Source organism: Zalophus californianus, chromosome 13, assembly GCF_009762305.2.
Source record: "Zalophus californianus isolate mZalCal1 chromosome 13, mZalCal1.pri.v2, whole genome shotgun sequence".
Classification (NCBI taxonomy): Eukaryota; Metazoa; Chordata; class Mammalia; order Carnivora; family Otariidae; genus Zalophus; species Zalophus californianus.
The window spans coordinates 48,541,838-48,567,963 of record NC_045607.1 but is presented as its reverse complement, the minus strand read 5'-3'; the positions used below and the strand labels follow the sequence as shown (position 1 = coordinate 48,567,963).

The 26,126-nt window shown below is 39.5% G+C and overlaps 2 protein-coding genes across 11 annotated transcripts in view; one reads left to right on the top strand and one right to left on the bottom strand.

The window, feature by feature from the left end:
- FOCAD (focadhesin) overlaps window positions 1-5,218 on the top strand; it is a 310,627-nt gene extending 305,409 nt beyond the window's left edge. For 6 of the 7 annotated variants that reach the window (XM_027615363.2, XM_027615366.2, XM_027615367.2 and 3 more), the window contains 3 exons: window positions 277-528; window positions 2,538-2,613; window positions 4,803-5,091. In XM_027615363.2, the coding sequence (XP_027471164.2) occupies window positions 277-528; window positions 2,538-2,613; window positions 4,803-4,876 (402 nt within the window). In that variant the 3' untranslated portion in view covers window positions 4,877-5,091. Of the gene's footprint in view, window positions 1-276; window positions 529-2,537; window positions 2,614-4,802 lie in introns of all 7 variants that reach the window. The other variant, XM_027615362.2, reaches the window with a different exon arrangement.
- Window positions 5,219-12,305: 7,087 nt separating this feature from the next.
- The window catches only part of HACD4 (3-hydroxyacyl-CoA dehydratase 4), a 47,376-nt gene continuing 33,555 nt past the window's right edge, over window positions 12,306-26,126 (bottom strand). For 2 of the 4 annotated variants that reach the window (XM_027615372.2, XM_027615373.2), the window contains 2 exons: window positions 14,300-14,425; window positions 12,308-13,503 (listed from right to left, as the gene is read on the bottom strand). In XM_027615372.2, the coding sequence (XP_027471173.1) occupies window positions 13,421-13,503; window positions 14,300-14,425 (209 nt within the window). In that variant the 3' untranslated portion in view covers window positions 12,308-13,420. Of the gene's footprint in view, window positions 13,504-14,299; window positions 14,426-26,126 lie in introns of all 4 variants that reach the window. The other 2 variants (XM_027615371.2, XM_027615374.2) reach the window with 2 other exon arrangements.

Below are 26,126 nucleotides of genomic sequence, written 5' to 3'. Positions count from 1 at the left end.
ATTAGGAATGAAATAAGGTTTCTCCTGCATTATTAGAGCAATAATAATGCAACTGTTGGGCCTTCTGTCTTACAAAAGAGGATCCCTACAATCTTCTGGAGCCCTGAAATGTCTATTCTTTAAGTGTGGAAATGGAGTTTGCTGTTCAGTCCGGTTCCTCTTCTTGGGTGAAGGGGAAGGTAACATTGCATCATCCTGACTCGGGCTGTGTGTGTGTGGACATGCGTGACTCTGAATTGTTAAAACATGTGACCTTTGTTTCTATTTCCTTTGGAGGCTTTGGACTTCTTATTGCTGCTGTTTGCAACCGCAGTGGTGACCTGGGCAGACCACGCGGCCCCTCTCCTCCTTGGCCTCAGTGCTAGCTGGTTGCCATGGCATCGGGAAGATGGCCCAGCTGGGTCAGCTTCAAGCTTCCTTGGCAGGAGTCCAATGCACAGGGTCACTCTGCAGGAGGCTCTCACTCTCCTTCCCAGTAGCATGCCTCTTCTGCTACAGAAAGAGCCGTGGAAGGAACAGACCCAGAAGGTGAGGTTGGCAGCCACCTGCGTGTCCGGGCAGGTGGCCCATCTTCTCTTGAGCAATTTCTGCTGTAGGGTTGAGGTTGGAAGTTAAGTGTAACTGGAATCACCCCACGGGCTTTGATCCTCAGCCCCGAACCGCAGCCAGATGCAGAGCCTCAGAGCTTGAGGCTAACTGGTGGCCAAAAACAACAATGACAATAGTAGCGACTTGCTTACAGCCGGAGGTGAGCCGGAAAGAAGAGCTTATACTTGCCCTGGGGTATTGAAGGCACATGTGTTCTTGATCCTGGGGGGGAGAGGATGAGTGAGGCTCTGAGCGCTCAGAATGACAGAGTGAGGACCGGTAGGAAGGCAGGTTCAGGGCTGCAGGGATCATAGGACGGGGAAGATAGGGTGGTGCTGAGCAACGTTGGGGACGATCCATCATGCTGGGGGGGTTGGGGAAACGGGCATCTGGAACAGCCACATTCTTGTAGCACAGTTAAGATTCCTCAAGGCTCATTCGGTCCTATAGCCACGGTCCAGGGGCCCGTCCTCCTGATCTGTTCTCATGATATGGGGAAATTTGTAAAGGTCATCACCCTAGCCCACGGGAAAATCCAGACTGTAGGAAGCACTTTTTGGTTTTTAATGTTGAGTTTCCCCAGGCTACTGGCCGTTGTGCGCAGCGTATGGAAATACTATGCTTCCTCTACTTCTCGTTCCATGGCTCTGGGCAGCCTTTCGTACAGTCGAGGGAGAGATTCTTTTTTGAATCCCATTTAAGGAAAACTGGATTTTTATGAGGTTGAAAGCCTAAAGCCAACTTTTTGTGGCTTATTGTGAAAATCTGAACATTAGTCTTTAAAAATATTTCTGAACTATGGACCCACGGGTTAGCCATGCACAACTCCACTGAGCATCTCAATTAAAAGACCTTTGTTTTCTTAAGCATTCATATTATACCAAATCTTGTGTTTGCTGTTTCATTTTAAATCAAAATCAATTCAAATGTGGCATCCCCTTGTGTTTTTTTCTGGCCTGGGACACCACGATCACTTTGGACTACAGTGCAGGCATCCTGTGTCTACTATGTATTTGTAGTGCTTGACCTATTTACTTACCAGTCAGTTATTATAAAATAAAATTGAGGAAAAGAAAATTTTTTAAAAATTTAATCAAAACAGAATTAGGAATATTTGCTTTCTATCTGATGCTTTCTTACAAGCCAGTTTCTACATCCAAGTTAAAATACCTAGTACCTCTGACTAATGTATGTGTTTTTTAGTGAGTCGAGATTGGCAACATTCAGTCCTTAATGGAATTACCCTCTATCTAATATAAAAACAATTTTGGCGGTACCCTGGGAGATCAGTCAAACTCCTGAGTAGTCTGAGTTTCTACCTCGTTTGTAGAATTTATTTGCAGTTAACATACTCGGCTGTACCTAGTAAATTATTTGATGCCTTTCTCTTGCATTTCAACTTACTGTTTCAATTCCATTTGGGCACAAATTGTTCTCATCTACAGAATATCTGATTTTAGAAATGGGGGCTTATGTCTGATGTGTTTCCCTATTTACTACCCGCCCTGTGAGCCTGGGCCTAGATGCATGCAGCATCAGGCAGCAGGATGCAAAGAAGGAGCGCAAGGCTCTGAATTGGGTTGAAATCTGGACTCTGCCATTCATTGGGAGTGCACTTGGGCAAGGCTCTTAACCTCTCTGGTGCTCTCAGAGTACTGAGAGAGAAAGTTCATGGCATACTGGAGGCCTACTGGGCCCATGTCTCCCTCACTGTTAAAATCCACAGCAGGTCTCAGGGTATTTAGCTGAGAAAGGAGTTTTGACTTTGCTGGGTCATTGGACTAAATGGGAGCTGTGTCCAGCTTCCCCATCTCTTAGGCCTGGTCCCCTTCTCATCTCCATCTGCCAGCCCTGCACTGAGATGCATGTATGCAGGCCCAAGGGCCTGATCACTCTTTTATTAATAGTGGGACTGTCTTCACTGATACTGCTCTTCCTTTTCACCCTAGTTCATTGACTGGCTCTTCAGCATCATGGAAAGCCCTAAAGAAGGCCTCTCCACAAAATCCAGGGATCTTCTAAAAGGTAGGACTTCCATACCACATGCGCAACATAGGTGAAAGCCATCCGTGGCTGTCTTTGCTACAGAAGCATCATTCTCGTGTATATTGCCTCCCGAAAAGGCTCATCTGAACTCAGTGTAGAGAAGTAATCTGGAACTGTCATTATGTGGCATTTTGAAGGAGAAAGTGGATTTAAAAAGAGTTCCATGCCTTTAAATTTTGCTTTTATTTAAATAGCTTTTAAATGTTTTATGACGGCAAACTTTCACTTTAATGAAAGTTTAAAAAATTCAGGAAAGACCAAAGAGGAATCTGGAGTCCCATTGCCCAGTGGCAATTTTGATTATTTTTTTCCTAAGAAGTTTTTGCCCCCTCTGCATATGAGTGTTTTTCTAACACATTTATAATCATTGGACAACTGAAAAAATACACATAGACACTTTGAGCACTGCCTTTATTTAAAAATTATGTTTAAAGCATTTTAACCTATCCCTATTTTGGCTTCGTTAATAGTATTTATAGTAGTGGCATAGTATTTTGCCAAGGGAACTGGACATTGCCTATGCTTTCAGGCGTTTAAATAGTTTTTGTGTTTTTTATACTTCTCTACTGACTTGTTGGACTATGACTGTGGGAACCACAAACAGAATATCTTTCTGTGAAAATTACGTACATTATTTTACTCAAACCTGAGACTTCCGTTGGGCATTGTTTGTGTGGCCTGAGACACCTTGTACTGTCTTTTGTGTCTCAGGACTCGGGGGTCTGGTCCAGCCAATGGCTTCTGTTGAGATGGTCGCTGACACGCTATAAAATAATGCACTGGGAAACCTCAGCTTGGGAAAATCACCTCCTGGCCTACACTTGGGATAATTTCAAAGATTTTTTTTTTTAAGATTTTATTTATTTATTTGAGAGATAGCACGAGAGGGAAGAGGGTCAGAGGGAGAAGCAGACTCCCCGCCGAGCAGGGAGCCCGATGCGGGACTCGATCCCGGGACTCCAGGATCATGACCTGAGCCGAAGGCAGTCGATTAACCAACTGAGCCACCCAGGCGCCCCACTTGTGATAATTTATCTGTCCTGCCTGGAGTCTTAGCATGACCATATTTTACCCTTAGTTTGATATAATTTGTTGGTGGCCAAGCAAGTAAGAATTCCATAATCAGTTGGTTCTGATCCTTCTCCCTACTCCCCTCCCCCCACACATGCGAAGGGTGTGAGTAGGAAGTGGAGTGTGATCAAGCACAGAACTTCACTGGGCGTAAGGGCCGTGGTCTGACATACGTTTACTTGATCCGTCCCTAGAGACTTGATAGGATTGTCTTCATTTGTTTGCCTCAGGAAGTTTGAACTCATTCTTAATGGCCATGGGTCTATAATACCATTGGTTGCTCCAAACATACACTGTTTTAGGTCATGAAGATAGCAAACAAGTTGATACTGATGAGGAGAATAGTTATTTGGGTCAAGGAAGTACATGTTCACTTGATTAGATAGTCAAGGGCTTATTAGAGTCCCACACAAGAACTGTGTAACTGGCTTCCCTACATTTCCTATTATATTTTAAATAACATCTCGATGTATTTATATTAATATCCTAAAATAAGATCTATAATAAGTGACCTAGAGGAATTACACAGAGCTGCCCTACTCTAAATTGATCCCTGAGGGACCCGTGATGAATAAGAAAAGGTGTGGACTTGTGAGCACATAGTTGAATACAGATTAGCACAGTCATGCATGCTCCATTGAGCAACGAGGACCAAACTTCATTGCAGGATCAGTTTTTTATTTTTGTTTCTTACCTTTCAACTAAACATCTAATGGAAAAATCATATTCATGTAGAAAAGTACACAAATCGTTAAGTAGCTTTTTTACAAAGGGAACACACCTATGTAATCATCACCCAGATGAAGAAAAGAAAAAAAATCAGCATCCAAGAAGGCAATTTTTGTTAAACTCTGCCGAATTTTCTGTTAACTGGTTGCAGAATAACTTAACAACAAAGAAACCCTTTCCCCCAGATTTTATTAATCGTGCTCTACTATTCAAATTCTGCCTAAGGCTTGGTGAGAATTCTTAGATTTGAAGATGAGCCAAGTAAAAAAAAGCCAAGTTCTGTTCTGACACGTTTTCCATCTAAATGACCTTTTCAAATGCTGTTTCACCAAATGCAACAGTGCACTTTACTTTTTTTGTCCCCTTAGCTACCCTGTTGTCCTTGAGAGTTCTCCCAGAGTTTAAGAAGAAGGCTGTATGGACCAGAGCATACGGTTGGTGACGTTTTGGGGGTAGCCAGCAGTATCCTCAGCTGGATGAGGAAAACCATAGAAATGGAAGAAGGTTTTCAGAATTCTTGCCTGGGATCACGGAGCCATGATGCAGAGGGTCAAGGGGCATGAAAAGGTGGACACAAAACTGACCCCTTGACAGGTGCATGCCAAGAGAAGGGGGCATTGCTTCAATGCCCAAGCCAGTTGGGACTGAAACCAGAACTTGAATTTTCTTTTGTTTGGCTGGAGTTCAACCTGAAGATTTTCTTTGTGGAAACTTGACTACGTTATCTTCTCCCCATAAATTCTAGTAAAATAATCTTGTGAATTTTGTGCACATTTCTTCTTTGCTTTAAGGCATGGGGAAGGTTTTGCTGGCAAAGCCAAATGATAGTGGTGGCAGTGGCATCATGATCGACTTCCCATGAAGTTTCTAGAGGATATTTGCTGAGTCAGTATTTTATTTTTATTGACAAAACATTGTCTTGGAACTGCTGTCCACATTTAAATAGTAAGCATGGTGTGTGCTGAACATTAGCCAAATCAGATTCATTAGTGGTGGCTATAATTTGCTTATGCTTGGGTCTCTTGAAAGCAATTGAAAGTTCCCCATTTCAAAATAGCTTCAACCAAGGAAGAGAATATTAGGTCACAAACCAAGAAGTTCAAGAGTAGATCTGATCAGGTCAGTCAGCTGCATCCAGTGAGTCAAACAGTACCATTAGAGCATAGTTGGGATCACTCCACAAGTTGGTAAAATGGCGACCAGCAACCTCAAAGGGAAGGGAAGGCGTCTGTGCTCGCGGGTGTGGCAGAAGCACCATGGAGAGGACTCTGGTTCTGCTTGGGTCACATGAGAGTCCCTGCACAACTCTGTGGGCCTTGGGAGTTGGGGTGCTCTAATTGACCAGGGTCCTACCTGAACTGGCTTTCCTCCAGGAGAAAGATAATGGAATGCTGGGCAGGTATCTCCTTGAAAGAACAATGTGTTTTATTATAAGTACACATCTCTGTCTTAAGCAGAGGGACTGGTGGCCTAATGACAAGTAAATGAAGTTATGTGACAGTTGTCCTCAAGAACAGCAGTTTACTCAAGGGCTTGAAAACCAGCCAGCATTTGATCCGTTTGCTGTTTATTTTTCCTTCATGCAGGCATTCATCAGGGCTGGCTTGAACCAACCATATGAACGTACTGATGGAGATATAGATGCATGGTCTCTGGGCAGAAAGTTTGTGCCGCTGGAATAATACACCTTTGTGTCTACCAGGTATAGCAGTGCCTGGTACTTAAAAAGCACCGTAGAACCTTCAGTATTATTCCCGTGTGACATGTACATTCATGTTGTCACTAAGTGAACCTACCTACCACTTAGGTTTAAAAATAGCTCTCCTAGTTTTGTTTTCCAAACATGTGGAGTTATGATTCCAGGTTTCAGATATTTGTGGTTCACTGTGTAATTCACATTCTTTCTTTGCTGAACTTCAGTAAGGCGCCAAGATGCTTACAGAAAAGGGGAAGGGAGGGCGAGCTTTCAGGGCGTAGCCACCTGCAGTACCATTTCATTTTTATTACCTCCTCAGAGGCCGGCCTAGAAGGAAATGAATTTGAAGGAAGCAGCTGAACATGTTCTGGGAGAAGCCAGCTTCTCTTTCCTTCACCCTGCATACGCTTTGTTTTACTTCCTACCAATTAGTGATTGAAATTCATCTAACATTTAGTTAGGTGTCAGACGGTAAGTTCACTAGAACTTTCACTTGTATTATCTTATTTCACTCCTGCAACAAGACTGTGAAGAAGCATCTTTTCTTTTTTTTTTTTTTAAGATTATTTATTTGAGAGAAACAGTGAGCAAGAGAGAGTACAGGAACAGGGGCCGAGGGAGAGGGAGAACACCCCCCCCCCCGCCCCCCCCCCCGCTGAGCAGGGAGCCCGGTGCGGGGCTCGATCCCAGACCCCTGGGACCCTGGGATCATGACCCGAGCCGAAGGCAGACGCTCAACCGACTGAGCCCCCCAGGCGCCCCTGAAGAAGTATTTTCCATTTTAAAATGGAGAAAATACATCTAATAAGAGGCAGAGCTACATAGAAGACCAAAGCCTTGAAGCCCCAGATCCAGTGCGCTTTCTGCCGCATCCAGGCATTAGTGCCCATTTGAAGATGAAAACTCCTACTAAGGATGAAGCCTCATGCATGCTTCATATAGATTGCTGTCATCAGATAAAAGAGAGAACCCTGAAGCACAGGGAGCACAGTCGATAATACTGAAATAACAGTGGTGACAGATGGTGCCTACACTCACTGTGGTGCACGGTGCATCATGTAGAGAATTGTCAGACATCTGTGTTGACACCTGAAACTCCTAGAACGTGGTATGTCAACTACAAAACCAAAAATCAAAAAAGGACACTGCCTCATGTTAATAAGCTGCTGGAACTGGGAAGGTGAGGAGTTGTGTAAAGGAACAGGTCTTAGCGGGTTGAAGGGCTTTAAATTCCTGGACCATCTTGCAAACGTGGGTGGCAGGGAAGAACAGTAAGGGGAAGTGGGCACTGAGGAGCGTCCCTGCACTTCTGCCCTGAGTCAGCAGGCAGAGCTTGCTGGTGTTGGAGGAAGGGAGGAAGAATCGGCCCCGGCTTCTGTACCCAGCTGGCCTTTTTCTCCTCAGCCTGATTTCTTCTCAAACTTTGTCCCTGCTCCCACTCTTGACAAGAGAACAGAAGAGCACAAAATCAGAAGAGCACAAAATGGAGGAAATAAAATATATCTGTATTCTTTCTTCCCTAGCCACCTCCCCTCCCTCCTGTTTCTGTTTTCAGGGGTCTTGGGCTTAAGATTTGTAGGATTTTCCTATCCATGGTAACCTCTAAAGAATCAAAAGTGTAAGATACTAGGAGTGCCTGGGTGGCTCAGTCGGTTAAGCATCTGACTCTTGATTTCGGCTCAGGTCATGATCTCAGGGTCGTGGGATAGAGCCGCACATAGGGCTCCACACTGGGCTTTCAGCTGCTTGAGACTTTTTTCTCTCCCTCTGCCCCTCCCCTGCTCGCTCGCTTGCTCGCTCGCTCTGTCTCTCTCCCCTCCCCCCCCAAAAAAAAATTCTAAATTGAAAACCTAAAAGGTTCTAAAATCTAAACACTAAGATATTAGGTCACTGGAATAATAATACTCTTTCTCTTGGTTACCTCTTGGTTCAGGTCAGAATTAAGTTATTCCCTCAGGATGGCTCACCTTGTTCTCTAGAAACCTGAAGTCTCTGCCTTTTTAGACCAGATGTTCCAAACTATGTATGGAAACACTTCCTTCACAAGTTGCCAAGACAAAGAGCATGCTGGGATATACTAACGAATGTGTGGGGTTAAAGCCTTAATTATGCATCTCAGAACACTCTGACTCTTGATTTGAAAAGTGTGCATTTGGAACACGCTGGGATCCATGCAAGGCCCTAAAATTATCTTTGTGTTTTGTCATGTAATGACTCCATGGTAACTACTAGGCTGTTAACCTTTTTTGAAGTTAATTGTCAGAAGTTCTTAACATCATTTTGATTTTAACCAAAGATGGTGATATTATAATTATAAAAGGAGTAAGACTTTGTTAGGGACTCAACCACTATCTTGAAATAACTTAGTAACTTTGAAAATAAGCAGTTCTAAACCTCTGGTAAACATTTTCATAAATTACTGTTTTTTGAAGGGAAATCAGATCTTGTGCTTAGGAGGATGGGGCCTTCACTAAAGCCACAGCTATAGGCTGGGCCTCTGGTGAACCAGTCTGTATGAGATGCCCCAATAAGCCTATTACTAGGTGCAGGCATTTCAGCTGGAACCAGGGGACATGATGTGGCTGGAACAAGGCACATCCTCCATTCCACCATCGCAGAAAGACACCTCACGGCGTCATCTTCATGTATAAATATGTATCATCGCTCTGGTCCTGGATGAGGTAATATGCTTTTATATTTTCTGGAAGGAAATTCTTTATTCTGATCCTAAACTCTCAGTCTCATTTTTTTAAAAATGTATGTTATATATAGTAATTACGAAGTTGTGGCTGTGCATGGAATGTGTTAATCTTCATAAACAGTATGGAATTCTTTAAAATTGCCACGTAGAAAGATAGTCTGATTCTTGTCAAACATAAGGAACTTGTGAAATAATTTCTAGCTAAATTATTGGATATGAAACTAAGTAAAAATGACAGGGATGACTCCCTGACTTTGGTTTTATTTCTTGAATACAAGGAACAACTTACCTCATAAAGTAGTTGAGAATAAAAGAATATAAAAATATGCTTTATAAATTCTAAATGGTAATAGAAATGTTATCACTTTTATATGTTTCACTGAAAATAGCTTTAACACTTGACGATCTGTATGTTGGGACTTGGGAAGATAATGGAAACTTAACAAATTGTTCTTAAAACATTCTAAAAGCAAGTAGCACATCAAGAAAGGATCCTTATAGAACTTAAAAAAAAAAAACACCTTCTTTTTCTGTCTTCTAAACATGAAGTGCCCTTTGAGAATAATCAAATATAACTGAGATATCACCTAATTAACCTGATAGAGTTCCTAAAAGAGGTCTTTTTCTGGAGGTACTGGTAGTAGTCTATAAAGTCAGAGCTGCAAAATTTTGAGTGTGTACCATGTGCGCAAAGTGAACAAGGCATGACATTCCTGCCTTCACAGAACTTACATTCAGAAAATATAAATCAGTAAACCGTCAGATAATTTTAACGCATCCAGGAAATGTGTTACAAATTTCCTACTTCTGTGTAGCTGTTTATCATTTAGAAAGGTTTAGTTTACCACACTGCATTTGTTCTTTACGCTGACGCTGGGCAGTTAAGGAAAGGAACTCGGGGTCATTCGCTTAGTAAACACTGGAGCTGGATTTCACATCAAACCCACTGCTCTTACTTCCATCCAGTCCACGTTCTCGCTCACAGGACCCCGTGCCGCGGCTCAGCTGAATACCACAAAGTAAGTACACAGTGGACACCTACGTTTATTTGGTGAATTTAGGCATGTTCTCACCAGTTGTATGGTGGCTTTTATATAAGTTCTTATTAACAGTTTTCTGTCCAAAGCTGAAATACTTTAGACTCAAACTGTAGTGTGCAAGAGGGGCATTTGAGGAGCCTGACAACATGCAGGTTCCTGGGTCCCAGTGGAACCCACGAATCTGGGTCCTAGGTAGCAGCCTGTTCTAGGACTGTGTTCCCTGGAATATACTTTGAAAAGGTGCCATATCAAAGGTAACACAGCAACTAGACCCAGAAGTAGAAAGTAAAAATTATCTGAACAAGGAAAAACCTCATGTTTACAAAGGAAAAATAAGCTAATGAGAGGAAGATGTTAGGGAAAGGGGAAATCATTTATAGCATTTTAGTTTTAAATCACTTTGATACTTTAGCACAGTAAAATGTAACTGTTTTCTTTGTACATAAATGTAAGATTCTCTGTGGAAACATTTTGGATACTGATGTTATAGCTACATCACCTTTTGAAAGAAATACAAAGTCTTATAGGCGACAGCTTGCTCAAGGTAGGCAGAATAAGGTATCCTAAAACAAACAAAATGGTTCTTTTAGGGACTTCAGTGAGATGTGGTACATTCTTTAGTAACAAATGTGTTTGTTTGCAGGAAGCCTGGTAAAATTTTATAATTTTGCGCCTACAGTGTGCCAGGCGCCCCACAACATAAGTGTTTGAATGTAGACGTGCGTGCCGCCAACTAAGAACTCATTCTAACGTTAACCTGTTTATTGAACAAAAACAAGACCAGGATAAGCGTGTGATTCTTGAAAAGCATACTGGAGGGAAAAAAATGCATTAATATCGAATGTATACTTTTGGCAGAAGTGTTACTGCTTTTCATTCAACTATTTTGATAAAGTAAAAGCCCAGGGACTTTGATGATATTACAGTGTCTGTATTTTGTATTTTTTAGGCAGACTTTTGCTGAGTGATGAAATAAATTCTTCGAAGTTGTTTTCATTCAGAGTTTTAACCCCCCAACCCTACCCTTCTTAATTTATTTATTTTTTAGCCCCAGAGGCACTGCTGATGTTGATTATTACACCTTAGCTTGGGTTACTTGGAACTTGAGGCAATGGAACTTGGCATTGAAAACTCCAAAGAAAGTTGTTTTTTGTTTTTTATGGTTTTGCTTGTTTTATAGAGAGGGAGAGAGAATCTTAAGCAGCCTCCACACCCAGTACAGAGCTCCATCTCACAACCCTGAGATCACGACCTGAGCCTCAAAAGAGTTGGATGCTTAACTGACTGAACCACCCAGGTGCCCAAGAAAGATCATTTTAAAAGTTATGTGTTATGCTTTTAAGCTAATAGTTTCCTATGTCATCCACATTTATTAGATTTAAGACACTAAGCCTATGACAACACTGAACAAAATGAAATAGAGATTTGATGGATGTAAAGAAATCAGCCAAAGAAATCAACCTTGCAATCTGGGTAATATCCAATTAATTAATTAGGGAGATGTTTACTTGTCTAAGTTTCTTAACCTGGGGGACATGAACTTGTGGAAGAGAAATGACATCCTTATTTCCACTTAATCTCTAATAAAATTTTCTTTCACCAACCAGAATAAGTTGTGACTGTGTCACCAAAGGAATCACAGATCTTTGTTGCAGAAAACTGAAATTGTCAATCCATAACTATAAATTGTGCTTTTTAGTCTATTTTAAGAAGTAGGCAGGTTCTTAAGGTAAAGTATTATTTAATAATTTTAATTTCTTACAATGACCCACTAAGATAGTTTCTCTAGTGATTGATTGTAGATGTACATAATACTTCAGCAATCTAAGTAGGCCTGTTGATTGATTGAGAGGAAGCTTGACTGAGTCACTTAAGTTTGCAAAGGGATTCTGTTCTCTTTGTACACTAAAGCTTTCAGTATTTTTTTAAATTTAGAAGTAAAAATAAGCAACTTTAAAAACAAAATGTAGCTTTTAAAAAAGATTTTATTTGAAAAGAGGAGGGGGAGAGGGACTAGTAGACTTCCTACTGAGCAGGGAGCACAATGCCGAGCTCAATCCCAGGCCCCTGAGATCATGACCTGAACCAAAGGCAGATGCTTAACCAACTGAGCCACCCAGGCGACCCTATTTTTTTTTTTAGAGGGGGAGAGCAGCAGACTCCCCACTGAGCATGGAGCCCAACGTGCAACTTGAACTCACAACCTGAGCCAAAATCAAGAATCAGATGCTTAACTGACTGAGCCACCCAGGCGCCTCAAAATGTAGCTTTTGAAAAGGGTAATTTTAATATTTTAAAATTCCAAATAGGATACTGAATTTAAAAAGGTATCAATTATCTTTATTAATACTCAATTGTTTCTTTTTAAATATTTAGTTAACCAGTTTTTTTGGTAACTACATTTTTACTACCTGGTTGTTATGTCATAAAATATTTAGTGACCTTTTTATATAGTTACTGGATAATAAGATTCTAGAATTTTTTTTTTTAAAGATTTTATTTATTTGACAGAGGGAGACACAGCAAGAGAGGGAACACAAGCAGGGGGAGAGGGAGAAGCAGGCTTCCCGCTGAGCAGGGAGCCCGATGCGGGGACTCGATCCAGGACCCTGGGATCATGACCTGAGCCGAAGGCAGATGCTTAACTGACTGAGCCACCCAGGCGCCCCAGATTCTAGAACTCTTTCAAGAAAAGTGAATATATACCAATAGATACAGAAATAATAATAGTCAATTATTCACATATAGTTTAATCTTCAAAGAGTTTTCAAAAGTCTAGGTGATGACTTATATGTGACATAGTAATTAGCAATAATAATTCAGTAATAATCTGAAACATCACTAGTTCTTAAGTGCCTTGCCTCCTTTAAAATAATTTACTGTAGTTTTTTTTACTTTTTGTCTCCCTGTAAGGTAAGTATATGGTCTGATTTCAACTCCTGCCCCAGAAAAGGAATATGGAGCATTATTTGTACACTTACTAAAGATCCATTCTGTTTTCATAGGCTTCTCTTTTAAGGCATCAAAGTCCAATATTAATGTATAATTTTCTAAGCGTGTCCAACGTGTAAGATGGGAGTGAACTCTGGCCATGGAGACAACTGCCTATAAAATGTTATTCTAGACAACCGCAGAACATATTTCACATTTTTGCCCTCCTGCGGAGTCACTATTTACAAACTCCAAAGTGAAAAGAAATAGATGCTGTTAAACAGATATAATTCTGGCTAACAACTTTGGTTTCTCAATTTAATTGAATCCATTCCAGTTAATCTATTTCTCATTCACCTTATAGGAAAATAATCAGGCTTCACACAATATAAACTTAACTTCTATAAAACCCACAGCTTTGGTAAAGTAGTTGTGCAGGATATGCGTTTTGAAAATATGTGAGGTTAACAGACTGCTGTGATTTGTCTCAAGCTTGAGGAGAACGATTATGTCATGGGGTTGTGTCAAGTAGCACCCACCAGAATGCTTCCTGCGTTGTTTGTTGCAGCTGAGTCCACAAGCCTATTTTTTTCTTATGTCACATCGGAATGCAGTGCTTCACATTTTCTTCTTTTTAAAGGGAAAGACTCTGAGGATGTCTCTTCTTTCTGAGTAAAGATGACTGTAGGTATAATACATACCTAACATGGAGAAGGAAGTGGCAAAAGTAAGGTTGATTAACCATTTCTCTGGTTTTAAAATACAGAGTGCTACCTGGAGTCTAAGGACAAGACACTTGCAAGGGAGACTCAAAAAAAAGGAACTCTTAAACAAGGGTCCAGAAAGGGAAGTAAAGTTTTGTTTAAGGCAAGGAATTAACTTTCCCCTTTCTTGAGGGTAGCTCTATCAGCCCTGCAGTTTCACATCTGTCTTCTCCCTTATGCATTGTTCTTATTTGTCTGATAATGACTGGTTCTAGAACAACTACCTTTGGGAATTTGTGAAGGTCAGAGCTGCAGAAAGTGAAATGTAATCACGGAAGTCCTTTGCCAGTTAAACTTTCTTAACTGTTAAGTTTTTGTTCCACACATTTTTTTCTTGTGTTTTTAGCACCTACTCCCACGTGTCTGCTGGGAAATGCTAGCACATAAAACCAAACAAACAGGAAACAAAATAGATACAAATGGCCCAGCCTGCTTACTTTGACATCCAGGTTTTCTCTCTAGATCCCTGTATCTGTTTCCTACACGATGCAGGTACATTACCTGCTCATAAACCTGTTCTTGTTTGTACAGTGAAACAGTGATATATTTGAATTTGTGATGTCCTGCAGAAAGCATTGTAACTTCTAGGTGCTTTACTAACAAGGTTTAGTTCATCATTCTGGGCTTCCTCCTCTGTTTCTCCCATGTTCACAGACCTTTCTGTTAAAGTAGATAGCAGCACAAACTGGAAAGCACAGGAAGAATGCAAAAACAAACCAGCAAAGCCACTTACCTATAAAGAGCATCATGAGATATATTTTCAGCACATATGGGAAATAGATGGATAAGTCAAAGGGCAGCTTTGCGGAGTAAGTGCCAAATGATTCAAAATAAGGCAGCGACTGATAGATGGCAAATGCTGTTTAAAGAACAGAGAAGGAATTGTGAAACTTCCCACTCATATTGCTACAGGGATGTGCATACATGTCTACAGAGTTCAGGGATATTCTGAATTTTATAATGACAGTTATGACAGGTGCTGAATCCCTTAGCTGAAGCTACAGGTTGATCTAGAAACCCGAATGATTCAACTGGCAAGGCCGTTATAGCAGCTCGAACTGACTTGACTTGAACTTTTGTCCATTTTATACTTGGTTATACCTACAGAGAAATAATCTCTGCTTTTTAAAATGGTACCCCCGACTACTTGTCCCCTTCTCACAAATAGACAAATGAATGTGAAGAATGCTGCATAGAGTTTCTTCTTGGGAGTTTCAAGACACACATCACTACAGCAGAGATTCTAAAAAGCTCTGCAATAAGGAAACTGGTTTTACTCAACATTTCCTCAGCTTAACTGGCCTTGGAACATCAGAACTTAAAAGAATGCTGAGAAACTCTGGGTGGTGGCGTAGGAAGATCCTGAGCTCACCTCATCCCACGGACACCCCAAGATAACAGCTATATATCTATGCAACTCTGTAAACAACCTACAGACCGAACAGACCTTCCAGGGTGCACTGTAGAGAGAAGGTCGCATGGAAAAGGGTAGGAGGGGTGGAGTTGTGGTTGGTGCCCTGGTAAGACTAACCACAGAACGGAGGGACACCACAAGCATGGAGAAGCCGGGGGATCACATCCCACACCAGAGACTCCCGGCACTGGGACCATGAGTCCCTATAACATCTGGCTTTGAAAACCAGCAGGGCTTATCTTCGGGAACCTTAAAAATCAGCAGGATACAAGGTTAGCAGAGGGAAGGAAATTATAAAGATCAAAGCAGAAATAAATTGAGACTAAAAGCAATAGAAAAGATCAATGAAACCAAGAGCTGGTCCTTTGAAAAGATAAAATTAATAAACCATTAGCCAAGCTCATCAAGAAAAAAGGACCGGACCAAAATAAAATCAGAAACAAAACAGCAGAAATAATAACTGATCTACATATATACAAAAGATTATAAGACTTATAAAAATTTATATGCCAACAAATTGGACAACTCAGAATAAATTCCTAGAAACATGTAACTTTCCAAAATTGAATCAGGAAAAAATAAAAAATCTGAATATGCTAATTATTAGTAAAAAAGTTGAACTGATAATTTAAAAAATCCCACAAAAGTCCAGGACCAGATGGATTCGCAGGTGAATTCTAACAAACATTTAAGAGTTTATACATATTCATGGCAATCTTTTCCAAAAAACTAGAAGAGGAAGGGAAGCTTCCAAATACATTCTGTGAGGCCAGCATTACCCCGGTATCAAAACCAGACAAAGACACTACCCCCACCACCAATACAAGCTATCATCCATAATGAACTTACATGCGAAAACCAACAAACTAGCAAACCACATTCAGTAATATTTCCCACAATTAAGTGGGGCTGATTATGGGGATGCGAGGGTGATTCAATATTTGCAAATCAATGTGCTACACAATTATCAACAAAATATAAAAATCAACAGATGAAGAAAAAGCATTTGACAAAATTCAGTATCTATTCATGATAAAAACTCAACAAAGTGGGTTCAGAGGGAATACTCAACATAATAAAGGCTATATATAAAAAAGCCCAAAGCTAACATCATACTCAATGATTAAAAACTGAGAGCTTTTCTTCTAAGATCAGGAATAAGTAAAGATGTCTACTCCTCCCACTTTATTCAACATAGTTACTAGAAGTTCTAGTTCCATCAATCAGACAAGGAAATAAGAAGCCTCCAAACTGGCAAGGAAGAAGTTAAACTCACTGCACATGACATGATACTATACATAAAAATCCTAAAGATGTCACCAAAAAAAAAAAAAAAACTATTAGAAATAAATTCAGTAAAGTTGCAGGATACAAAATTAACACATAGAAATCAGTTGCATTTCTATGAAATTAAGAAAACAATCCCATTAATAAAATACCTAAAAATAAACAACCAAGGAGATGAAAGACCTATACTCTGAAAACTATAAGACACTGACGAAAGAAACTGAAGATGATGCAAATGGAAAGATATACCATGCTCATGGATTGGAAGACTGTCATTAAAATGTCCATACTGGGCGCCTGGGTGGCTCAGTCATTAAGCATCTGCCTTCAGCTCAGGTCATGATCCCAGGGTCCTGGGATCGAGCCCTGCATCGGGCTCCCCGCTCAGCGGAAAGCCTGCTTCTCCCTCCCCCACTCCCCTGCTTGTGTTCCCTCTCTCGCTGTGTCTCTGTCAAATAAATAAATAAAATCTTAAAAAAAAAAAAAAAAAAGTCCATACTACCCAAAGCAAACTACAGATTCAATGCAATTCCTATCAAAATACCAAAAGCATTTTTCATAGACCTAGAACAAATAATCCTAAAGTTGGTATAGAATCACAAAAGACCTGGGGCACCTGGGTGGCTCAGTTGGTTAAGCGTCTGCCTGCAGCTCAGGTCATGATCCCAGCCCCACATCAGGCTCCCTGCTCAGTGGGGAGTCTGCTTCTCCCTCTCCCTCTGCTTTTCCCCCTGCTTGTGCTCCCTGTCAAATAAAAATCTTAAAAGAAAAAAAAAAGGTTTAAGAAAAAAATTACAGAAGACCACAAATAGCCAAAGCAATCTTGAGAACACAGCTAGAGATATCAAAACTGCATATTCCAAGATAGACGACTAAGCCGGCATAATCAAAATAGTACACTACTGGCACAAACACAGACATATAAAGGGGCACCTGGGTTTCACAGTCGGTTAAGCATCTGACTCTTGGTTTTGGCTCAAGTCATGATCTCAGGGTCACGAGATCAAGCTCCACACTGGGTTCCACACTCAGTGCAGAGTCTGCTTAAGACTCTTCCTCTTCCACTGTCCATCCCCTTGCTCTCTCTCCAAAATAAATAAATCTTTTTAAAAAATTAGGCATATAGGGGGCCTCTGGGTGGCTCAGCTGGTTAAGCATCCAAATCTTGATCTCCACTCAGGTCTTGATCTCAGGGTTCTGAGTTCAAGCCCTGCACCGGGCTCCACAATGGGCATGGAGCCTACTTAAAAAACAAAACAAAACATATAGGTTAATGAAACAGGATAGTCAGCCAAGAAATAAACCCATGCCTATATATCTTGTCATAACAAAGGCGGCAAGAATATACAATGGGGAAAAGGCAGTCTCTTCAATAAATGACGCTGGGAAAACTGAAGAGCCACATTCAAAAGAAAAATTGGACTTCTTTCTTATACACAAAAATAAACTCAATGGATTAAAGAGCTAGATGTGAAACCTGAAACCGTAAGTCTCCTAGAGGAAAACAGGCAGTACAGTCTTGGATATTTCCCTCAGCAACAGATTTATGGATAGGTCTCCTCAGGAAAGGGAAACAAAAGCAATATTAAACTATTGGGACTATACCAAAATAAAATTTTGCACAGTAAAGGAAACCAACAAAACAGAAAGGCAACCTGAGTGGGAGAAGATATTTGCAAATTATTTATATTATAAGGCATTAATATTCAAAATATATGAAGAATTTATACAACACCAAAAACAATTTGAAAATGTGCAGAAGACATGAACATGCATTTCTCTGAAGAAGATACACAGATGTTCAACATCACTAATCATCTCAGAAATGCAAATCAAAATCACAATGAGATATTACCTCACACTTGTCAGGATGGCTAGTATCAAAAAGAGAAGTAACAAGTTATGGCAAGGATGTGAAGAAAACGAAACCCTCTTGCTTGCACTGTTGGTAGGAATGTAAATGGGTGCAGTCACTGTGGAAAACAGTAAGGAGGTTTTAAAAAAAAAATCAAATATAGAAATACCATATGATCCAGTATTTCCAAAACTGGATATTTACCCAAAGAAAACAAAAACATTAATTCAAGAAGATATATGCATCTCTGTTTATTGCAGCATGATTTACAATAGCCAAGATATGGAAGCAATCCAAGTGTCCATCAATAGTTAAATGGATAAAGATGTGTGGTGTGTGTATACACACATATACACAACAGAATATTACTTAGCCATAAAAAAGGAGATCTTACCATTTGCAAGAACATGGAGGGACCTACAGAGTATTACCCTAAGTGAAATAAGACACAAAAAGACAAATGACATATGGTTTCACTTATATAAGGAATCTAAAAAACAGAAGAACAAAAAGCAGACACAGACCCATAAATACAGAGAGTTGATGGTTGCTACAGAGGATGGGGTGGGGGGCTTGGGCAAAATGGGTAAAGGGGAGTGGGAGATAAAAGTTTCATTATGGAATCAATGAGTCACAGGGCTAAAAGGTACAGGATAATATAATCAATAGCACTGTAATAGTTTTGTATGGTAAGAGACGGTAGCTACACTTGTGGTGAGCATAGCATAAGAAGAGTTGTTGAATTACTATGTTGTATACCTGAAACTATTGTACCATTGTGTCTCACCTATACTTCAATTAAAAAAAAAAAAATCAGTGGGGCTTAACTCCAGGAAGGTTAAAAATCAGTAGGCTTAATGCCAGGAGAGTCAGAGGGCAATAGGAAACTGAGTCCCCACACTTATGAACCCAGCATAATAACTAACTTGGCAGAGACACAGTGCAGAAGCAGCAGTTTGAAAAGTGCCTGGGGTATGTGTCACGGAAATTTACTGACTAGTCTTAGATTGTGTGCTGGAAGGGCAGGACCTTCAGATTTCTCTGGGAACAAAAGTGCTGATGGGGCACCTGGTGGCTCAGTCATTAAGTGTCTGCCTTTGGCTCAGGTCATGATCCTGGGGTCCTGGGACCGAGTCCTACATCAGGCTCCCTGCTCAGCGGGAAGCCTGCTTCTCCCTCTCCCTCTGCCCCGGCTTGTGTTCCCTCTCTCGCTGTGTCTCTCTCAAATAATAAAATCTTTAAAATTAAAAAAAAAAGTGCTGACAGGTGCCATTTCTCTTCCCCTCCCCATGACTAGACACTTATGGGAGCCAGTGCTAACCCTATGTCTATCTTGCTAGCACCATGTCACTGACCTGACCCATCCAACCTGCCCCCTTCAGCAGGCAAATGGGCTCCTGCCTCGGGGAGGGAGGAAATAAGCCCCACACACCAGTACACCCACAGTTTCAGCAGCCCGGGATCTTAGCTGGCTATGCAGGGAGTAAGCCCTGCACTCTGGTGCAACAGAAGTTGTGGCAGAGAGGCTAATTGCAGACACCTAGGCTGACTGCTTGTCTTCCCACCGACTAGTCACAGAGGCCTCAAACAGCCCTCTCAGTAGTGTAGGGACCAAACGCTGCCCAGTGTGCCCACAGCAGGCAAAGTGGGTCATGGCAGCTGGCTGAACTGAAAGCAACCATAGCTCAGCCACAACAGTAGGGCACATTTAGCCCACACAGCGGACATTTCCTAAAGTGCCTGATTTTGAAGACCAAGGGGAAATTGTGCTACAGGACTCCACAGGACCTCTTCAACATAAGGCCACCAACTTTCAAGACCAGGAGACATAGCTGACTCACCTACTACACAAAAACAAACACAGAGTTAGACAAAATGAGGAGACAGAGGAATATGGCCCAAATGAAAGAACAAAATCACAGTAAAAGAGCTAAATGAAACAAATAACTGATGTGCCTGATAAAGAGTTCCAAGTAATGGTCATAAAGATACTCACTGGATGTGAAAAAAGAGTGGATGAGCTCAGTGAGAACTTCAACAAAGAGAAAAAAAAAAAAAAACAGTTACAGCTGAAGAATTCAAAAAATGAAATACACTGGAAGGAATCAAGAGCAGATCAGAGGATGCAGAACAGATCAACAATCTGGAAGACAGGGTAATGTAAAGTAATCAAGCTGAATAGCAAAAACAAAAAAGAATAAAAAATGAGATCAGTTAAGGGAACTCAACAACATCGTCAAGAGTAACAACATTCACATTATAGGGATCCCAGAAGAGAGAGAGAGAGAGAAGGGAGCAGAAAACTTACTTGAAGAAATAACTGAAAACTTCCCTAATCTAGGAAAGAAAAGAGACATCACACATTTCAGGAATCACAGAGAGCCCCTAACAATCCAAGGAAATCTACACCAAGACACATAATAATTAAAATGGCAAAAAGCAGTGATATAGAGTGAATGTTTTAGGCAGCAAGAGAAAACCATTACACACGGGGAAGGAAATCCCCTACAGCTATCAGCTGATTTTTTTCAACAGAAATTTTGCAGGCCAGAAGACAGTGGCATAATTAGACCAGGTGGCCCTAACAGATATATACAGAACATTCCATTAAAAAACAGAATATGCCTTCTTTTCAAGTGCATACAGAACATTCTCCAGGATACATCAAATGTTAGGCCACAACACAAGTCTCAAAAATTTTTAAAAAAGTCCTATGAAGCGTTTTTTTTTTTTTTTAACAGTATGAAACTAGAAATCAATTATAACTTTTTTTTAGATATTTATTTATTTGACAGAGAGAGCAAGCACAAGCAGGGGGAGCAGCAGAGGGAGAGGGAGAAGCATGCTCCCCACTGAGCAGGGAGCCCTATGCGGGGCTCAATCCCAGGACCCTGGGATTGTGACCTGAGCTGAAGGCAGACGCTTAACTGACTGACTCACCCAGGCGCCCCTAGAAATCAATTATAAAAACAACTCTGGAAAGAATACAAATACATGAAGGCTAAACAACATGGTATTAAATGATGAATGGGTCAACAAAGAAATCAAAGAGAAAATTAAAAAAAATACACAGAGACAAATGAAAATGGAAAGAATGCAGCCCAAAATCTTTGGGATGTGGCAAAAGCAGTTCTAAGAAGGAAGTTTATAGCAATACAGGCCTATCTCAACACACAAGAAAACTCTCAAACAACCTAAACTTATACCTAAAGGAGCTAGAAAAAGAACAAACCCCAAAGCTAGCAGAAAGCAGAAGGAAGGAAACAATAAAGACTATAGCAGAAATAAGTGAAAAACTAAAAACAAACAAAACAAAAAAAGAGATCAATGAAACCAAGAGCTGGTCCTTTGAAATATCAAAATTGATAATCCTTTAGCCAGACTCATCAGAAAAAAAGAGAACTAAAATAAAATTAAAAATGAAGAAATAACCACTGATAGCAGAGAAATACAAAGGATTGTAAGAGAATATGATGAAAAATTATATGCCAACAAATTGGACAACCTAGAAGAAACAGATCAATTCTGAGAAATATACAATCTCCCAAAAGTGATTCAGGAAGAAACAGAAAATTTGAACATACCAATTACTAGTAATGAAATAGAATCTGTAATCAAAAACTCCCAACAAACAAAAGTCTGGGACCATATAGCTTCACAGGTGAATTCTACCAAACACTTAAAGAAGTGTTAATACCTAGTCTCCAATTATTCTAAAAAAATAGAAGAGGAAGGAGAACTTCCAAATTCATTCTACAAGGCCATCATTACCCTGATTTCAAAACCAAAGACACTGTTAAAAGAGGGAGAAAAAAAAAGAGAAAACAAAACAAAAAAAACCCCAAAAAACCCTATAGCCAGGATCTCTGATGAACACAGTGCAAAAATCCTTAACAAAATATTAGCAAACTGCATACGACAATACATTAAAAAGATCATTCACCACGAACAAGTGATATTTATTCCAGGGATGCAAGGGTGATCCAATATTTGCAAATCAGTCAATGTGGTATCAGTCAATGTGAAACATAAAACCCATAGGACCATTCAATAGATGCAGATAAGCATTTGACAAAATACAGCATCAATTCATGATAAAAACTCTTAATGAAATGGGTTTAATATAATAAAGGCCATATGTGAAAAACAACTAACATCATACTCAATGCTAAAAATCAAGGTTTTTCTCTAAGATCAGGAACAAGACAAGGATGTCCACTGTCACGATTTTTATTCAACAGAGTACTGGAAGTCCTAGCTGCAGCAGACAAGAAAAAAGAGGTTTCCAAATTGGCAAGGAAGAAGTTAAGCTAGCACATTTGCAGATGACATGCTACACCACATACAGAAAATCCTACAGACTCCACCAAAAAACTACTGGAACTGATAAATGAATTCAGTAAATTTGCAGGACACAAAATTAACAGAGAATTCTGTTTCATTTCTACTATATGCTACTAACCATTTACACTTGCACCAAAAAAAAAAAAAAAAAAAAACCCTAGGAAGAATCTTAATCGAGATGAAAGACGTATACTCTGAAAACTGTAAGACATTGATGAAAGAAACTGAAGAGGACATAAATGGAAAGATATACCATGCTCATGGATTGAAAGACTAACATTAAAATGTCCATACTACCCAAAGCAAACTACAGATTCAATGCAATCCCTATAAAAATACCAATAGTATTTTTCATAGAACCAGAACAAATAATCCTAAAATTTGTACAGAACCACAAAATACCTTGAATAGACAAAGAAATCTTGAGAAAGAAGAACACAGCCAGAAGTAACACAATTCCAGATTTCAAGATATGAGACAAAGCTGCAGTAATCCAAGCAGTATGGTACTGACATAAAAAATAGATACATAGATCAGTGGAATGGAATAGAGAACCCAGAAAGAAACCCATGCCTATACAGTCAATTAATTTATGACAAAGGCAAGAACTTACAGTGGGGAAAAGACAGCCTTTTTAATAAATGGTGCAGAAAAAAATGGGACAGCTATATGCAAAAGAATGAAATTGGACCCCTTTCTTCGACCGTACACAAAAATAAACTCAGAATGGATCAGAGACCTAAATGTGAATCCCAAAACCATAAAACTCCTGCAAGGAAACATAAGCAGTAATTTGGACATCAGCCTTAGCAACATATTTATATATATGTCTCCTCAGACAAGGGAAATGAAAGCAAACTTAACTATTAGGACTACATCAAAATAAAAAGCTTTTGCTAGCAAAGGAAACCATCAACAAAGTAAAAGGCAACCTCATGGGAGAAGATATTTGAAAGCAAAATATCTGACAAATGGTTAATGTCCAAAATATATAAAGAACTTATACAACTCAATACCAGACAGTTGGTTAACTATCTGATTAAAAAATGGGCAGAGGGCCTGAATAGACATTTTTCCAAAGACATACAGATGGCAAACAGACACATGAAAAGATGCTCAACATCACTAATCATCACGGAAATGCAAATAAAAATCATAAAGAGGTATCACCTCACACCTGTCAGAATAGCTAATATCAAAAAAAATAATAATAATAAATGCTGGTAAGGATGGGAAGCAAAAGAAACTTGGTAAGACTGTTGGTGGGAATGTAAATAGGTGCAGCCACTGTGGAAACAGTACAGAAGTTCCTCAAAAAAATTAAAAATAGAAATACCATACCAGTGAACTCATACTTACTAGGAAATTTCACATTCAAATATTAAATGGGAATGGGTTGAGCAGTCTTTTTTTTTTTTTTTTTTTAAAGATTTTATTTCTTTATTTGACAGAGAGACACAGTGAGAGAGGGAACACGAGCAGGGGGAGTGGGAGAGGGAGAAGCAGGCTTCCCGCGGAGCAGGGAGCCCGATGCGGGGCTCAATCCCAGGACCCTGGGATCAAGACCTGAGCGGGAAGACAGGAGCTTAACGACTGAGCCACCCAGGTGCCCCTGGGTTGAGCAGTCTTAAAAGTACAGAGACCCTCATGTTGAATAGACACGAGTGCACTGCATGAGTGAATGCTTAAAATATACTTAAGATTTTTGTCTTATATTTTTCTGGGAAAGTATTCCTTAATAAAATGGATAATTAGAGTGTTAGCTTAAAAAAAAATAAATACCGTACCATCCAGTAATTCCACTACTGGGTATTTACCCAAAGAAAACAAAAACACTAATTTGAAAAGATACATGCACCCCTCTAAGTTTACTGCAGCATGATTTACAATAACCAAGATAAGGAAGCAACAACCCAAGTGTCATCAATAGATGAATGGATAAAGATGTATTAACGTGTTAAAGAAGATACACACACACACACACACAGTAGAATGTTCACCATTAAAAAAAAAAAAGAGGGAGAGAGAGAGATCTTGCCATTTGCAAGAATATGGATGGACCTAGAGGGTATTATGCCAAGTGGAGTAAGTCAGACAAAGGAAGACAAATACCATATGATTTCATTTATACATGGAATATAAAAAATAAAAAACAGACTCTTAAATACAGGGCACAAACTTGTGGTTGCCAATGGGGAGGTATTTGGGGGACGGGCTAAATAAAGGGGATTAAGAGATATAAACTTCCAGTTATAAAAGGAGTAAGTCATGGAGATGAAAAGTACAGCACAGGGAATATAGTCAATTCTACTCTAAAAATGTTGTACATGATAGATGGTGACTACACTTATTGTGGCAAAAAATGAGTAATGTATGGAACTGCTGAATCAATATGTTGTACACCTGAAACTAATATAACATTGAATGTCAATTACACTTCAATAAAAATAAAGAGAAGGTTCTATGAAGTTATATCTCACATATAGATTTTTATCATATTTTATGAAATGATAATGTACTATGGTTATATAAGATGTTGTTAGGATAAGCTGGGTGAAGGGTATACGGGAACAATGCACTGTTTTTGTAACTTCTTATGAGTCTCAAATTATTTGTAAATTAAAAAAAATTCGAGACAGAAGCAATGCTGGGCAACCAAAGCTGGTAGGGCCAGCCTGAGCAGGATGAATGGCAGGCGCATGGGGTCCGCAATTGTCCTGCTGTCTGAGATTTCCAGATGCTGCACCTAAGTCTCTAGAATTTAATCAGTACAGTTGATTTGGTTATCTCTAGAACTTGCTTTTGTCTTTTATAGGATTGGATGGAAACTATAGTTATTTAAAAATATTAGAGTTATCAAAAGTCAACTAGGTTTTCTTAACTACATATTTTTATACTTTGGGGCACTGGAAATATAAAGAAACATGTAGAGGTAAAACCACAGTTACCTGTATTCTGCTACCCAGAATCATTATTGACATTTTGTCACATATGCTTCCAGACTCTCTTTCTGCATATACTTTGCTTTTTAATTGCAAGAATAAGTTTATGAATCTAATTTCAATAAAAGAAATGGGCTTTATAGCAAACGTATTGGAACATGGCTTTCCCAGAAAGGCTTAACATTATCAAATAATGAGAATGGAAGAGTTTTCTATACAGTTATTCGTCCTTTATTTTTAGGAAAAGATTACTCCTATCTCTACCTTATTCCTTTATAATATAGTCTTTACGGTATTTTTCATATGATATAACAAAGGAATGTACTTAATGTTTCAGTGAGTGAAGAACTGCATTCTCAAAGAAATGAGCAATCCAGTTTTTCTTTTAGTTTTCAGGAGTATTCTCTAGATTCTCTTGGCATAGTCTATCCTAAAAATCAGTAATTCTTTTGAAAGCAAAACAAATTTTTAAAGTTCTACCTAATATGATTTACTATAAACTTTTCTCTGGTCATCGGTAAATACAAAACATGGGTAGAATATATACACTTTATGATTATTGCCAATGTCATCATCATTTTATGTTAAATTTCTTTTTGTATGTTTTCCCTTAGTTACCTTAATATGCTTTCTTAATTTTGTTATGCCTTCCATTTTCAAAAATTTTAATATCTGTTTCAGAAAGTTCCTTACCAGTCTGCCAAATCCATTACAGAAG